At 33.3% G+C, this 15,616-nt stretch overlaps 1 protein-coding gene across 6 annotated transcripts in view; it reads left to right on the plus strand.

Moving 5' to 3' along the window:
* The window catches only part of PCDH11X (protocadherin 11 X-linked), an 837,711-nt gene that overhangs the window by 20,294 nt on the left and 801,801 nt on the right, over positions 1-15,616 (plus strand). For 4 of the 6 annotated variants that reach the window (XM_054544818.1, XM_054544819.2, XM_054544820.2 and 1 more), the window contains exons 2-4: positions 10,330-10,498; positions 11,338-11,443; positions 12,104-12,162. The exons of 1 other annotated variant lie outside the window; for it this stretch is intronic. In XM_054544818.1, the coding sequence (XP_054400793.1) occupies positions 12,120-12,162 (43 nt within the window). In that variant the 5' untranslated portion in view covers positions 10,330-10,498; positions 11,338-11,443; positions 12,104-12,119. The remainder of the gene's footprint in view (positions 1-10,329; positions 10,499-11,337; positions 11,444-12,103; positions 12,163-15,616) is intronic. One more of the 6 variants, XM_009235031.3, reaches the window with a different exon arrangement.

Raw genomic sequence — 15,616 nt, forward strand, 5'->3', positions numbered from 1 at the left:
ATAAAAATAATGACTCTTTAACAACTTGTCTGACTGTGCAAATGAGTGATAAAACTTGAATAAAAATGTATTATTCAGAATAGAACTGAAAGGTGTGAGGCTCTAGATGTTAAACATTTATATTCATAAATTACCATAAACACTGAACACTGATATGTGTTCATAAGCAAATAAATAAGTTTTTAAAATTAGGTGTTACATATAACTTATAAAACCAGATGAGATGCCACATAACAGAGTTGTATATTTTCTACACATTTTGCAAGTGCACTTATAGAGATATATGTCTATTATTCATATATTAGACATTAGTATTTATGGAGAGGCATATGTGGATACATATGTCCATATATTCTTGCTTAGACAAATGGCAATATAATCATTATACATATGTTCCTAAATAAAAATTTTGCATTTTTCATGTATACTAATCAAGGAATAACAAACTAGATCATTTAAGGTTTCATTTACAGAATCAATTCCAAATATCTTTTATTGCTTTGACACTAGTAGCACTTTGACTCCTTTAGCAGACCCTACAACATTCCAGGTTAGGGGAGTTAAAAGGGTCCGAGAAAGTTGCCAGGTTCACATAGTAGGGAGATTGAACTGATACCTCATTAAGGTTTTTGCGGCTGGGTGCCGTGGCTCCCGCCTGTAATTGATCCCAGTACTTTGGGAGGCCGAGGTGAGTGGATTGCTTGAGGCCAGGAGTTCGAAATCAGCCTGGCCAACATGGCATAACGCCGTCTCTATTAAAAATACAAAAATCATCCGGGCGAGGTGGCACACGCCTATAATCCCATGTACTCGGGAGACTGAGGCACAAGAATCGCTTGAACCCGGGAGGCGGAGGTTGCAGTGAGCCGAGACCGCGCCACTGCATTCCAGCCTGGGCGCCAGAGAGAGATTCTGTCTCAAAAAGAAAATATTTTTACATAACACTTTTCACACTCTTTCCATTTTCACCCCACTTTTTCTTTTCCTTCTACTCCCTTTTTTCCTTCTTCCATTGAATTTTCACTACTCTTTCTTCATAAAGTAAGTTGTTGAAAAATTAAATATTTTACTGCAGTTCACTCTGTTTTCCACTTCTATTCTTCTACAAATAGGCATCTATGTCAAAAAATAATCAGTTTGAAAATCTCCTTTATTATTCTGTTTTTAAGCATCTCTTTGTCTAAAAGTAAAAACAAAATGTACAATTAGGAATATGTGCTTTGGCTCTTTAAGGCAACTGCTTGCCCCATGCTCTGACTTTAGCCCTCAGTTGTCTTGGAGATGCACAGTAAAAGGATATATGCCTAGGAGAATAAGGCTTTGATATACCGTATATCTAAATGTTGTCTGACAAAATTAACACAGAAAACTATGGATATTTTTTATTAGCATTTGGAACAAACATGATACATAATAGATTATTTTGCTGTAATTAAAATGATTTTCTATGTGTAACTTAATGTTCATGTACCTAGTTTTGGTTGTTTCCATTTAGCATGTGAGGTAGCAATTGCTTTCTTTTGAAAATTTAGACCCTTTCTACTGCTATCATTGACTTTGGAAAAAAGGCAAAACCAAAGGCAAACTAACCTTATAATAAATATATTCAGTTGATCATTCATGTTAAGATACTTGATGGCTTACATTTAATATTAGGGATATTTATTTTACATTCAAAAGTTATTCATTTTTACTTAAAACATAGAAATGCTGTTTTTTAAAAACAGGTTTATTGCTGGGCGCCCCGGGCCTGTAATCCCAGCATTTTGGGAGGTGGAATGGGGCAGAGAGCTTGAGCCTAGGACTTCCAGACCAGCCTGGGCAACATGATGAAACCTCGTCTCTACCAAAAATAAAAAATTAGCCGGGTGTGGTGGCATGCGGCTGTAGACCAAGGTACTCTGGAGGCTGAGGTGGGAGGATTACTTGAGCCTGGGAGGTGGAGGCTGCAGTGAACCATGATCATGACACTGCACTCCAGCCTGGGCAACAGAACAAGACCCTGTCTCAAAAAAAAAAAAGTTTATTATCCCATCTAGGCTTCAAGTAAAATGATTTAAATAAGAAGGGCAGTTACTTATTCAACTCAAAAGAATTTAAAAGAAAACATAAAGGATTTTAAACAGCAGTATTCATTTTCTGCCTTTGTTAGTCAACAAAAAAAAAGAGGGTCTTGAGTCATAATGCAGACAAAAGGTAACATCGGCTGCATATTGTGCCTGAATAATGGAGATTTCTTCAACAGAAACTGTTTGAAAAACATTTGCATTGAAGTAGTAGATTGCCTTTGATTATATTCAAGGGGAAGGAAATAGCCAAGCATAATTTTCCAGAATAAAGTAAACTTTTCTTTCATTAGTGAAAGTTACATTTTTGGAGTGATATAAACACTTTAAAACACTTTATACACAAAGTGAATTCGTATAGATAAATTACATATTTTAAAACTAGAAATATTTTCACATTAAAGCTGAAATTATACATGATATGAATGCAGTATTAATTACTAATGATTTGTTTTGCAGAAAGATTCTTCATTGTGTAAATGAATTCATCATAGACTCCAAATATCAAGCTCTCAGAATGTATTAAAAATGGCATTTGTTATCAGTCCTCCAGGTGTTACATATGACTCCCAGTCACACTTAGATGACAATATATGTGAAAGATGCTTAGGAGAGGCAAGAGTCTGAAAGGCCAACATATATTAAATAACTTTATTTAAATGAAACAATAAAATCCTGATTGATTTGAAAGCACACTGATGCATTATCAATGCACTTTCTTGAAGAATTGGTCTCGAGAGAAAATGCTTCACTGAAATAATTCAGGAAACTGCTCTTACAGCAAGTGGGGCAGATTCTCTTCCTGTCCTTCATAGCATTCTATATGTTCAAGGAGCAATGCTGACAATCATACACATACATCTGCATGCACACATTAGAAAAGATGGAGTAACATGTCTATCTAAGTTGTTGTTGGCAATCTGTGTTCCCCCTCAGTGGAAATCTTTCAAATTAAATATGGGCAATTTTCTTTATGTAGATACTAGAAAAGGATTCTCTCTCAGCTCATATTTGTGTGTCTTTTATCATTTTTTCTTCACAGTTACAGTTACCTATGCTAGTACAGTATGCTGCACATAATTTACATCAATTAATTCTGTTGACTAAAATACACCTTTTTGGATCCTCTGTTTCCTGCTTCTCACCACCACACCTTGTCTTGTCTGCTGTGCTTTTAACAGCTCTCAAATAGGAAATTTATCTTTGCATATTTAAACATCCTACTCCTCACCCCATATTAAAGTTACATTATTAAGAAGGCCCACACATTCTGATAATTTCCATATATTTATTAATGCCCACCTGCATGAAATAAGTTTTCCTGCACACTTAGTTTTGTGCTTTTCCCAGATATTTGGAATAAATCTTTTCTTATTGATGTAGTGATTTGTATGGAGAATTGCATATTAGTGGAAAGTCTGACTAAATATCTATATAGAATATATGAAGTCGGACTACATGAAATTTCTATTTTTCAGGTCAAAATTGGTTAAATATCAGCAATTTTATCTATTTCAACCAGTAAACAAAGGTCACAGTTCAGATGTACTTAAACAGAGAAAATCATAATTATCAGTGGAGCTATCTTCTGAATTTCTCCTCATATCTTCAAATTTGTCCGGACAATTACTTAGTCTTAAGTAAAAATTAGTGTTGGAGAAGTCTTTATGAATAATGCATACTTCTGGAGGAAGTGAGATTTGATCACTTCTCAGCCTTTTGGCTAAGATCAAATGAAAGTCAGTTTATAAAGTTGAGACTTCGGATTTAATGTTAATATGAGTTCCTGAAAAACGAAACACAGTTCTATTAATGCCTCAGTACAAATTACCCAAATATGCAACATCAATTTCAATGAAATGTAGCATCAAGTAAATCTATTTTCCTATTCAATTACTTATTGAATGAATAGGCATTTTTCTAATAAGATAGGCATTTGGATCAAATGTTAGCATTTTTTGTTTCTGTAGATTTATTGTGTCTGCAATTTAATATGGATTATAGAAACATACAGAATAAAGCCTCCGAATAATTGTTTATCTCATTATCAGAAATTCTGCAAAATTTGATTCCTGAGAAAAAGGTAAATTAACAAAACCATTTGCCATCAGTTTTCTTTTTCATTTTTTTTTTTCTAAACTCGGATTTCAAACAGAAGAGCTCTTTATTGGGTGATGTCCTTAATAATTACAATCTAGATTCTGATTCCAAAACTTTACTAAGTTTTATTTATGTTAGTGTAAGTGAAAAATAAACATATTTTGTATTGTTTAAAGTCTGTGTAGTAGCTAAGAGCTTAAGCTTTCGACTCATATAAATCTTCTTTCAAATTTTAGCTGTATACCTTAATAGGTCTGTGACCTTGGGCAAGTTATTGAAACTTTTAAAGTCTCAATTTCCTCATATGTAAACGGAAGTCACAATAACAGTGCATATGTCATAAGACTGCTGTATTAAATACACTTAGCACAGTTCTTGGCATGTAATAAGAATTCAATAAATGGTAGCTACTATTATTCTAATAACTGATTACATTCTTTGGAAATTGTATTAAGATGACCCCAGCTGCTTAGTGAATTACTATATTTGTCAGCATAGTAATTTGCAGAAACATGGATCTGTATTTCCTTTATATATTTTTTAATAGGATTAGGACTTGCAGGTGTTTGCTAGTGTGTATATGATCTTGGCAGCAGGAATCCAAATAACCTGAGTAGAAAACTGAATTTTCCCACATTTTTTCAATCACATATGGATAGAGATAATCCCCACTGTTGGCTAAGTTGTGGAAGTTTTATGCTTCTTGTATTGGTGGCCTTGCTGGCAACAGTAGTCTACAAATAAAGAATATTGTTTCTTAATAGCTTAAGCAATGTTAACATGATACATTCTCTCTTTTTACCAAATAAGTCTTTTCAAGCTCTTAGCAAAATTAATCATTTTAAAAAATCATCGAGCTAATTAAAAGAATATTATATCCTTAAAATATACCATTTTTATGGAAATTTTTTTTGGTCAGTGAGAATATGATTTATTTACAATAACGCCACAAAATATGAATGGCAGTTTTATATTTCAAGTGGTTCTGGCCATTTTTAATTAATCGGAGAGGAAGTAAGAAAAAAATAAAGACCGTTTAAAATATAATTAATTAAATTAAAATTTTAACTTTTGTGTATACAGTCTTTAGTAATGTATTTATCGGCTTTTCTGAGGAATCTGGTATTTCTGAGGAAATTCTATTTTTAAATACGTGCTACTTTAAGTAAATGTTACTTTATCATTTTCAAACGACTGTTCAATCAACATGTATAAAAGTTGTGGATTTCTTTGCTTTTATGACAAAAGTGGTATTGTATTTTTAAACTGATCACTTTATTAGGTCAGAGAGGGTATAGTTCAAAGTGTAATTATTTATGGTTAAATTGTATATTTACAAACATTTTAGTTTTGAACCATTAGATATTTATATAATTTAAGTATGAAAGTTTAAAAATGGTTCATATAATAATAGGCATATGATAAAATGTCATGATAAAAGACAGCCAAATAAATATTATTTCATCCTACTTAGAAAGAATAATTTTCCAGAGGAACTTTACTCAGTTTTAGAGAGAAATCCAAGAATAATGTTCTTCTTTCATTTTTCAACATGGTATAATCAGAGATTATAAATATAACCTATAGTAAATATAACCTATAGTAAAATATAACCTATAGTAAATATAACCCATAGTAAAATGGTCAGGAAAAATACTCATTTCCATTTATGATAACTGAAGTTACAAAAAGACTCCTAGAAGTTACATTTTCCCTTTGTGGTATGTTAAAGAACAACGAATATACCACACTTTGTTCTAAGAAGGACTTTTTATGTGAATATAAAGGATAATGATAAGATTTAAGTTTCTTTCTACAACCACTTCTAATTCTATTCACGTGATCTATTTAAAAATTGCTTATTTCAACATATTTAAATGTAGTAGCCATTCTGAAACATTTTAGTCCCCCAAGATACAGAAATATACAAAAAACATACAAGTTTCAGATCCAGAATTCAGTTTCTCCCTAAAGGGAATTTCATCATCCAATCTTCTGGCGTTCTTTAAACTAGACACTAGACCCTTTTCATCTATATATTGCATATCTCATATATATTATACATACATACATGTATGTGTATGCATGTAAAAATCAGTATTTGTAGTAACATCTCAAAAAGGAATTTCTAATATTCCAAGGTTCTAATGTTAGAATAGAAACATATTCACAATAGTGTTTATCAGTTTCATGTATTTAGAGTAGTTTCACACTAAAATGAGTGATTAGGCTGGGCACGGTGGCTCATACCTGTAATCCTCGCACGTTGGGAGGCCAAAGCAGGGGGCTTGCTCGAGCCCAGGAGTTCCAGACCAGCCTGGGGAACATAGTGAGACCCTGTCTCTACAAAAAACATTTTTTTAAAAAAATTAGCTCCTCACAGTGACACGTGCACCTATAATTCCAGCTACAGGGGAAACTGAGGTGGGAGTATGACTTGAGCTGAGGAGTTAGAGGCTTCAGTGAGCCATGGTGGCACCACTGCACTCTATCCTAGGTGGCAGAATGAGATCCTGTCGCAAATTAAAATAAGTGATTAGGACAAAAAAGATATAGGGCAAAATAAATAGAATGCTTACCCACCTCAAATAAAAAGAAAATAATATTTGTTAATATGAAGGTGATACTGGATAAGTGAAGTGCCTAGGACTTTTTCTTAAATAATCTAGTATATTTTATGTGAATAAGGGACTATAAAGTAGGGAGATCAGCAGGACTGTAAAAGTGGGTGTGGGAGAAGAAAGTTTGCTAGTCAAACTTGATTTAAATTGACTGCCTTTGTAATAGCATGTGGCTGAATGTTTTGATCTACTTATAATGAATATTTTAAGGATTTGCTAATTTTTGGAAATTGGCAAGAAATACTCATTTTTTCCTGTCTTGAAGTATGCCAAAAATAAAACTTGCTAGAATAAAAAAAAGAAAGTGGAGGAATGTCTTGTGTGTGCTAAAACACCTCCACTTCAAGAGTTTGATATCCATTAGAAAATGTTGTTTCTTTAAAAAGGGGACAAAGGGCATTTGATGCTTCTCACCTTTCACAGTTGTGACAATTCTCTTAGACATCTTAAATTCTCTAAGTGGAGATTTCTCATATTCTTCACAGTACACCTGTTTAAAAATTGTAGTCCACAGAAATCTGAAACTACAAAAGAAACTTTCCTCAAGATGATAACTCACAAGAAGTGTAAATTACAGTTACTTCATTTGTGGGAGTTTTCCTATCACTTTTCAATTAATAAGACACCCTGGTTATGGGAATTTTAGTCTCACTGAAAAACTCAATTTTTCTACGCAAATTAAATTTGCATATGCAAGTTACAATTTGAGTTTAAGCTTAGGCCTACGCTGACGGAGGGATAACAGGCAAACTGGAATGTGGTACTTGACCATACTTAGTCAGTGCAGAAAAAACAACAAAAAAAACTTCAGAAACTTTCTTACCATTGACAGGGGCTAGTGTCGATATTCCTTGTGGTTTTCCCTTACTGACTGTATCTACGCCATCACATAGCAAAATGTACACAACAGCAGAAAGTAGACATTTTACTCATAGTTTCTGCAAAATCTGAATAAAGGTAAAGTTTTTCTACTATAAATAATGCCAAAGATGTGGTCTTATAGACGTATGCATTCTAAGGATCAGGGAAAGGCAGTGAAATAAAACTCTAAATTGAACAAAATTCAAGTAGTTTATCTTTTAACAGAAATATCTCCATAAACCGTATCGATATAAAGGTGAACAGGGGTTGGACACAGTGGCTGAAAGCCCGTAATTCCAGTGTTTTGGGAGGCCAAAATGGGAGGATGGCTTGAGAATAGGAGTTGGAGACCAGCCTGGGCAACATAGAAAGACCTCATCTCTACAAAAAAAAAAAAAAAAAAATTAGCTAGGTCTGTTCATGTGTGCTTGTATTCCTAGCTATTTGGGAGGCTGAGGTGGGAGGATTGGTCAAGCCCAGGAGTTGGAGGCTGTAGTGAGCTATGATTGTGCCACTGCACTTCAACCAGGGTGACACAGAGAAAACCGTGTCTCTAAAAAAATTAAAAATAAATAAAGGTCAACAGGAAGAATCAATAACTAAGACAGCAACTGGAATTGACAAATTAATATCAATAAGCTTGAATCAACTAATGAGGATGGTTTTGTGTGTGTGTGTCTGTGTGTGTGTGTGGGTGGGAGAGAGAGAGAGAGAGAAATATTGGTGAAGTAGTATTTTAATTCACCCACCAACATTCTATTGGGTGGCCAAATTCATAGAGGTATTTTATTAGAATCAGAAATTTCAGAATTTTAGAATCTATGTGTTAGCAAACTGCGTATTCATAGGTTCACAAGAGGTTCACAACCTCTTGTTCTTCATAAATCATTCTAGGAGAAAAAAAATACCAACATAGCTGTAGCCCCTAAGTCATGAAGTGCATCTGACTGGTTCACAAAATATTAAATATAAAGGGTTACAACTTTTCAATTAAAAAATTTTTTATGATAAACATTAATGAAAAAAACACTTAATTTAGTAAAATTTATGGAATTCATCATTGCTTTCAAAGAAATAACACCCTTATCTGTTAGCTCTGTCGATCCAGGGATGAAGGTTCAGCTAGAAAAATAACTTTAACCCATTATTGGACTGATCTTTATTAAAGGCAGAGATATAACCTATCTCCCACTCTTCTGATTATGTATTTGTATTAAATACCTGATTATTTATTTAAAATTTTATTTACTCAAACTATGGAAACATTATTCAATTCTTCCTTTGTTTGCAAAGAAAGATTTTCTGGTCAAAATAGTAAACATTAATCCACAGAGGCAAAGCAAAAATAACAAAGATCTCTGTAGATAATATTAACTTTTATTCAAATTTCACAGTTGTTAATAAATGTATATTCAAAAGGAATTTGTGGCTGGGTGCGGTGGCTCACTCTTGTAATCCCAGCACTTTGGGAGGCCGAGGCGGGCAAATCATGAGGTCAGGAGTTCGAGACCAGCCTGGCCAATACAGTGAAACCATGTCTCAACTGAAAATATAAAAATTAGCTGGGCATGGTGACGGGCGCCTGTAATCCCAGCTACTCAGGAGGCTGAGGCAGGAGAATCGCTTGAACCCGGGAGACGGAGGTTGCAGTGAGCCGAGATTGTGCCACTGCACTCCACCCTGCATGACAGAGCTAGACTCCATCTCAAAAAAAAAAAGAAAAAAAAGAGGAATGTGTGATGGATCTGGGCATTGATAAATCTATCACTAAGGTTCCATATTTATGGCATTTGATTAGCTATCCATATCACATTATGAGGATATCTACTTTCTCAAAGTATTTTGGTCTTTGCTTTTAGATTAATAAAAAATGTAATAGTGGCTGAAGTATTTAAGGCACTCCCCTGGGACATGAAAAAAAATAATAAAATTTAGGTTATCTGGCACTGCCCAAACAATTATATACAGAAAGTAAGAGAAAATTCATGTATGTTTGTGTTTATCTGCACTTACTGTAGCTGTTCTAATCTTTAGTCTTTAAATATAGAAGCTAATGTGGAAGGTTAAATAGATGATTAATGTTCACCCATTACTAGAAGTCTCTTTAAGCATATCTTATTTCCACGTTGATCATATTTATCTTTAGTAAAATTATAACTAACGTATAAGGTTTGTTTAATGGCTACGATTTCAGCTTATTTGTAATTAAAGTTTATCACAAATAACTTTTATAATTAAGTAACTTATAAAATCTCAGATTAAAGTAAATTGTGTTACTTAGTCTCAACATTTTCTTATAAAACATATTCTTCTTCTGTCTTTGCCTTATCTGTTCTTGGCACTAACTTCTTCAGTCATTCACACTTCAAAAGCTTTGGACTACTTCCTCTTCTTTATACCTACATTCCAGATTAAACTTTAGACTTTTTTATCTTGTAATCTCTTTCTCTTCCAATCTTTCTTCCTACATCTTCCAGCTATTTATCAAAAACATTTAAAGAGCTACTTCTTTCATGAACCTCTTCTTAATTCCGTTACCTCAAAGTATTCACATTCTTTGGTACTATCATATCACTTTGCTCTGTCCTTTGTCACTTAGCCTATTTAGTATAATATTTATCTTCTACAAATCTTGTATTATCTCCCCCACTACATAAACTTAACATGTTCTTTATACACAGAGGGTGCTTAAAAAGTACAGATCAGCTGGATGGATGAATGGATGGAAGAGGATGGAATATCTTAACAAAACACATTTTCCTTAAGTAAATTCATGCATACTCCAAATTAAATTCAGAATGCGAAGTATCTCTGAACTGTGCTGTTGAATATGGTAGCTACTAGCTACATGTGAGTATTTAAATTTTAATTAATTAAATTAAATTAAGAATTTAATTCCTCAGTTGCACTAGCCACATTTCAAGTGGTTAATAGGCACAATCGGCTACCATATTGGACCATGCAGATTATTTTAATAAAATATTTTTATCATTGCAGAAAGTTCTATTGGATAGTACTGCTCTAGAAAATTTTGCTGGAGGAATGGATGAGAGAAACATGTCTATGGAATTCGAGGGAGATCATAATAACAAATAATAAGGCATAGGATTACCACTTCCCATAATAAAAAGTATGATTCATAGACATTTATAATACAAGCAATTACCCCTCAAAGTTGAAGATTTATATTAGTATCATTATTATCACATTTCATTTAATCCATATTTTTTGCAACATTGATAATATAAAACTCAGAATAATTTATGTAGGTAGGAAGATGTCATATTTTCCATATAAATATGCATTAAATGCTTTAACAAGTCTGGCTTAATTAGAATAAGAATACAGCAGACTAGGCTGGCTTTTCAAAAATTTTAATAGCTTATTCCCTGTTAAAGCTAAGAAATACCTTCCAGTATACCCTACCTCCCAAAGTATCAGGGATTTTTTGTTTTTTAATCCAAGAGAGATTCATGAGATCATAAAACACAATCTTTATGTTCTTTGCTTCCCTTTTTCCAAAATCTAAAATTATTCAGAAATATTTAACCTTTTCTTGATTTGTAGCCATTACAGCTAATTAGAGGATCCTGCCATATAATGATGGACCTCTGTCATGTGTTGTCTACTTGTTTAATTTAGATTTGTGGTTTCTTGAAATCCAACTCAAAGTGTTTGACCCCTCATAGGAAAATCCTGTTGTGAATAAGAAGGATTCCACAGATCACATACCAGAGAGGTTTTGCCTCAGCTGCTCTCAACTTTGTAATCTTGTGAAGAAGCTGACAAGCTTGGGTGAGACAATGTTTTGCTATCCTCCTTAAAGAATTAGAAATTCCCCCCTAAGAGAGTATGAATTGATAACAAGACGCATTATAGCTAAGATCAGGTTCGTAACTGAAAAAATTGAAATAGATATGTAGGTAATCAAGCATTTTTAGTGACGTATATTGTGTGATTGCCATTCAAGGCAGGCATAACCATTTTCCTCAGAGTCAGGAAATAAATACCACTAGCCAATGGGGCTAGGATCACACCTATTCCATATAAATAGAACTTTGAATCTATCCTGTCTACTGTTTGATAAGCCTATGCAGATTCCCAATTTTATGTGTTAGGTTTATAAAACTGTTGTAATGATCCAAGGAATAATAGCAGTTGGTGGGGAGGGTGTTTTTATTTAAGCTTTCATTAGCAGACAAATAAGGATAGCAGAGACTTCACTGCAGTTTCAATTCAAAAAATATTTTATGCCTACATTTCAGAATCCTGGATGATTTGCTGCTAACAGCACTCTGAGGTCCTGCCATGGAACCTCCTATCTAGTGCAGCATTTGGGTTATTGAAGCCCTATCTTTTCAGTGCATCTATTTCATTTAAGTTTAAACTGATTACAATGTACTGGAGGCAAAGACCTTTTTCTTCCCCTCCCTCTTTTTATCCCCCACTCGACAGCTGATTGCAGAGCACTATGAGGACTGAACGACAGTGGGTTTTAATTCAGATATTTCAAGGTGAGTTTCATATATATTAAATACCATATACGTCTCCTTTCCTCTGGGTCTTTTCAGGAGTAGTAATTTTATCTGAACTCCAGTTTTTCATGTTTGAAGCTTTCATTTTCTTAAAAGATTTGTTTTGAGTTTAAAATGTTAACAGTGAGATTAGATGAGAGGAAGGGGAAGTCTATATTCCAATATACTGATACCATGTAGGGAGAGATGTAAAATCCCACAAATTATAGTAAGCATAATTTACTGGATTGTCCTGGATGGCCACACATGTCGTCAGTGGATTGACAATTTCTAAAGAATTGACAGTTTACTGACGGTAAACAATGAAGTTGTAAAGGCCCCTCTGGATCGTGCAAAGATGTCTTTAGGACCATGAGTTATCAGTGTACTGAAAAATTCCAGAAGTGCCTATTTTCAGAACAAATACTTGTTCTGAATACTACAAGCACCCTAGGCAGAGAGACTGTTCTTCCTCAGTTTTGCATTTCTAATGCGTGGTGTACAGAACATACTTTACAAATAGACACCAAACTAACAAGAGAGTATTGTAATGAATAAATATATAGACTTTATTGCACTTGTAGGAGTAGGATTTGATTTAATAAACTAATAGGCTATCCCCCCAAATCTCCATTTAGATGAATAAAAAATGTTTAGGATTCTATTTAATTAAACCGAATTTAGAAGTAATGTTCAGTTTCTTGCTTGGGAGGTTTTGACTTATTCAAAAATCATATGTTTGTCCACTTAGAGATTAGTGTGTACTCCAGTGCACCCCCACAACTTTGTCACAATACTCCAATAATGTAATACACTTAAAAATAATATATTTAAATTATTTGTCATAAATACTCATTCTCAGTTTCTCTTGTCCATGTGGCAGAAGATACTGAAATATGTTCCCCTTGACATTGCTCAAAGAAGAAATCTCTTAAAAGTTCTAATCACTGTTAAATTTCTCAGACATTTTAAGCTTTAGAGAAGAAAAGATTTAAACAACTTTTTGCAGGATTCTTTTTCTTGTTCCCTTCTATTCCCTCCATTACTCCTCTGTCATTTCCATCATTCTCTCCAAGTACATAAATCCACTCTTTTTGGTGCCTGGGACCTCCCAGATCCAGTAAATCTTCCCACCCCCTCCCTCTACCTTTCATTCCTTCAAGTTTTCCGTTCATTGAAGTCATTCTCAGTTCCATTAGTTTCCCCAGATTTCTCCCTGTTCTCTTTGTGTGTCTATAATTCTTCCAAGTCTCTGCTCAGTTTTTAAGTTCTCCATCTTTGTTGTCACCATAGTTTTCCTCAGTTTAAGTTTTCATAACAACTTGTTGCTCAGACTCTATGAGTACTTCTTATTTTGTTAGTTCGTCTCAATGCTCAAAATCATTCCTTACCTCTCAATCATCCCTTTTCTCTCTTTAATACCTTCATTCTTTCCAAGTTTTCTCTGCAGTCTTTTCCATATCCTCTGCTCCTACCAGTTTCCCCTTGTGCCTCACAGTTCTTCCTAAATTATTCAAGTCCCTTGCAGGTAATTGGAATATAACTCATTACATTATTTCCATATTTAGAAACAGCTTAAATTTACAAACTGCCATGACTAAAACAGTCTGTAGCTTAATCATTGACAGTTTAATATAATCTTATTCTTTATTGCGGCTTTATATATACACCACATTTTATAGACCTGATATTTGTACCAGGTTTGGTTTTAAGAGAACTTGAGATAGTGGAGGGGAGTTACAAAAAATTAACATTCAGATAGTAAAGCCAAATTAAGCCAAGGTGAAAATTTCTTATTCAACAAGACATTCAGCCCATTCAGTTCAAAACAATATTCTGTGTACTTTTTAAGGAGTGGAAGAAAAATAGATGAGTAATGGAATATGCTAATTGAATATTGATGAGATTTGTTTCCATTTTAAAGTTAAAAAAAAACCAAAACTGATTGCTCTAAGACTTTTTCTTGCTGACTGCCATCACCTCAGTTGTCATATTTTAACCACAAATCCCTTAAGCACTTACATTTAACCTTATCCTTACTCTTATGCTTATTCAAATTTTCCCCATGTGATGCTAATCTGAAAATTTCTTAGAGGAAATGAGTTTTGAAATGCTCTGAAGCAGATGATGACCTTTGATGAGCAGAGAAGATGTGGAAAATATTATGGCTAGAGAGTAGATGTTGGCTCGGCTGAAGAGGAGAGGTCATGGATTATAAATTAAAGAGAAAGTTATTTCTTAGAAGCAGCTAATTGAGGACCTTGAATGTTAGGCCTCAGAGTTTAGATTCTATAGATTTCGAAAGGTAATAAACATAGTTTTTTTGCTTTCAGTTTTTGTTGTTGTTGCTATCGCTTTGGTTTGGTTGTTATATATAATGTTTATCAAAATAATGAATACTTATTTTTCAACACCATAAAAACGTGGAAGTAGACCACAAAAAAGTACTGGTTGGATAGATAATATATTTGGAAATGCTTTGTTTTAAAAAAACCTTTTCTTCTGAATAAAAATAGAGAGGAGAAGCAGTCCTTACGTGAAATCTCTCTTTAATAGTTCCTCTTGAAAATTAGCAGCTGTACTTAGTGAAAAATTATGAAGGTGCAATGTTGTCAGCTGTAACAGGTTTTAATTATCTTTTTTATTTTAAAGTCATCAAATTTAGAGATGTCAAATTTTTATTATTTTCAGGACAAAATCATGATGCCATAGTTCACATATTTTAGTTGCAAATACTGTTTCAAAATGCACTTGATTTTGTGAGGTGTTTGCTGTAATATTTTCAACACAGTGCTGGATTACAGAGTTTCAAGATATATTGCACATATCCAATTAAAATAACTCCCCACTTTCCCTAATTTATACTTGTTCTTTAAAAATTTAAATATTAATTAAAATCATCTAATAAGTTAACATGTTCCCTGTTTTATCAAAAACATTCATTGTTCAGTTTAAGCATTTGAAAACCAACCATAATAATGCCTAAAGATAAATGTCACTGGGATATGTCTTTCTCAAAAATGTTATGAAGGGTTATAAAATTTTGAAAGAAAATTTTATTACCAAAATATTACCAAACATACCTTGAAAGTCGAATATAATCATTCCTCTTTTAAAATAAGCCTTTTAATCTAAATTACATGAAAAAAAATTTGTTGCCAAGCTGGGAACAATTATAAAATCACTAACTACCTAAAACAGAGCACACAGTCTTTAAACCTTATAATTTTAAATCTGAAGATTATATGAAATATGCATTTGATGAAAAGACATTTTGACTTCGCATGTGGAATTGTGATGTAAGATCTTTTAAAGCTGTAGCATTTCTCATAATTGAGATCCATTATGCAAATGATTATGTATTTATGATTAAATCTTCTTTCAATCACAGATGGCTAGAACAAGAAAAGATCTTAGAGATAAATCCCAACGCTACTCACCCTCAGTGAGTAAA

The sequence above is a fragment of the Pongo abelii genome, chromosome X, assembly GCF_028885655.2.
Source record: "Pongo abelii isolate AG06213 chromosome X, NHGRI_mPonAbe1-v2.0_pri, whole genome shotgun sequence".
Classification (NCBI taxonomy): domain Eukaryota; kingdom Metazoa; phylum Chordata; class Mammalia; order Primates; family Hominidae; genus Pongo; species Pongo abelii.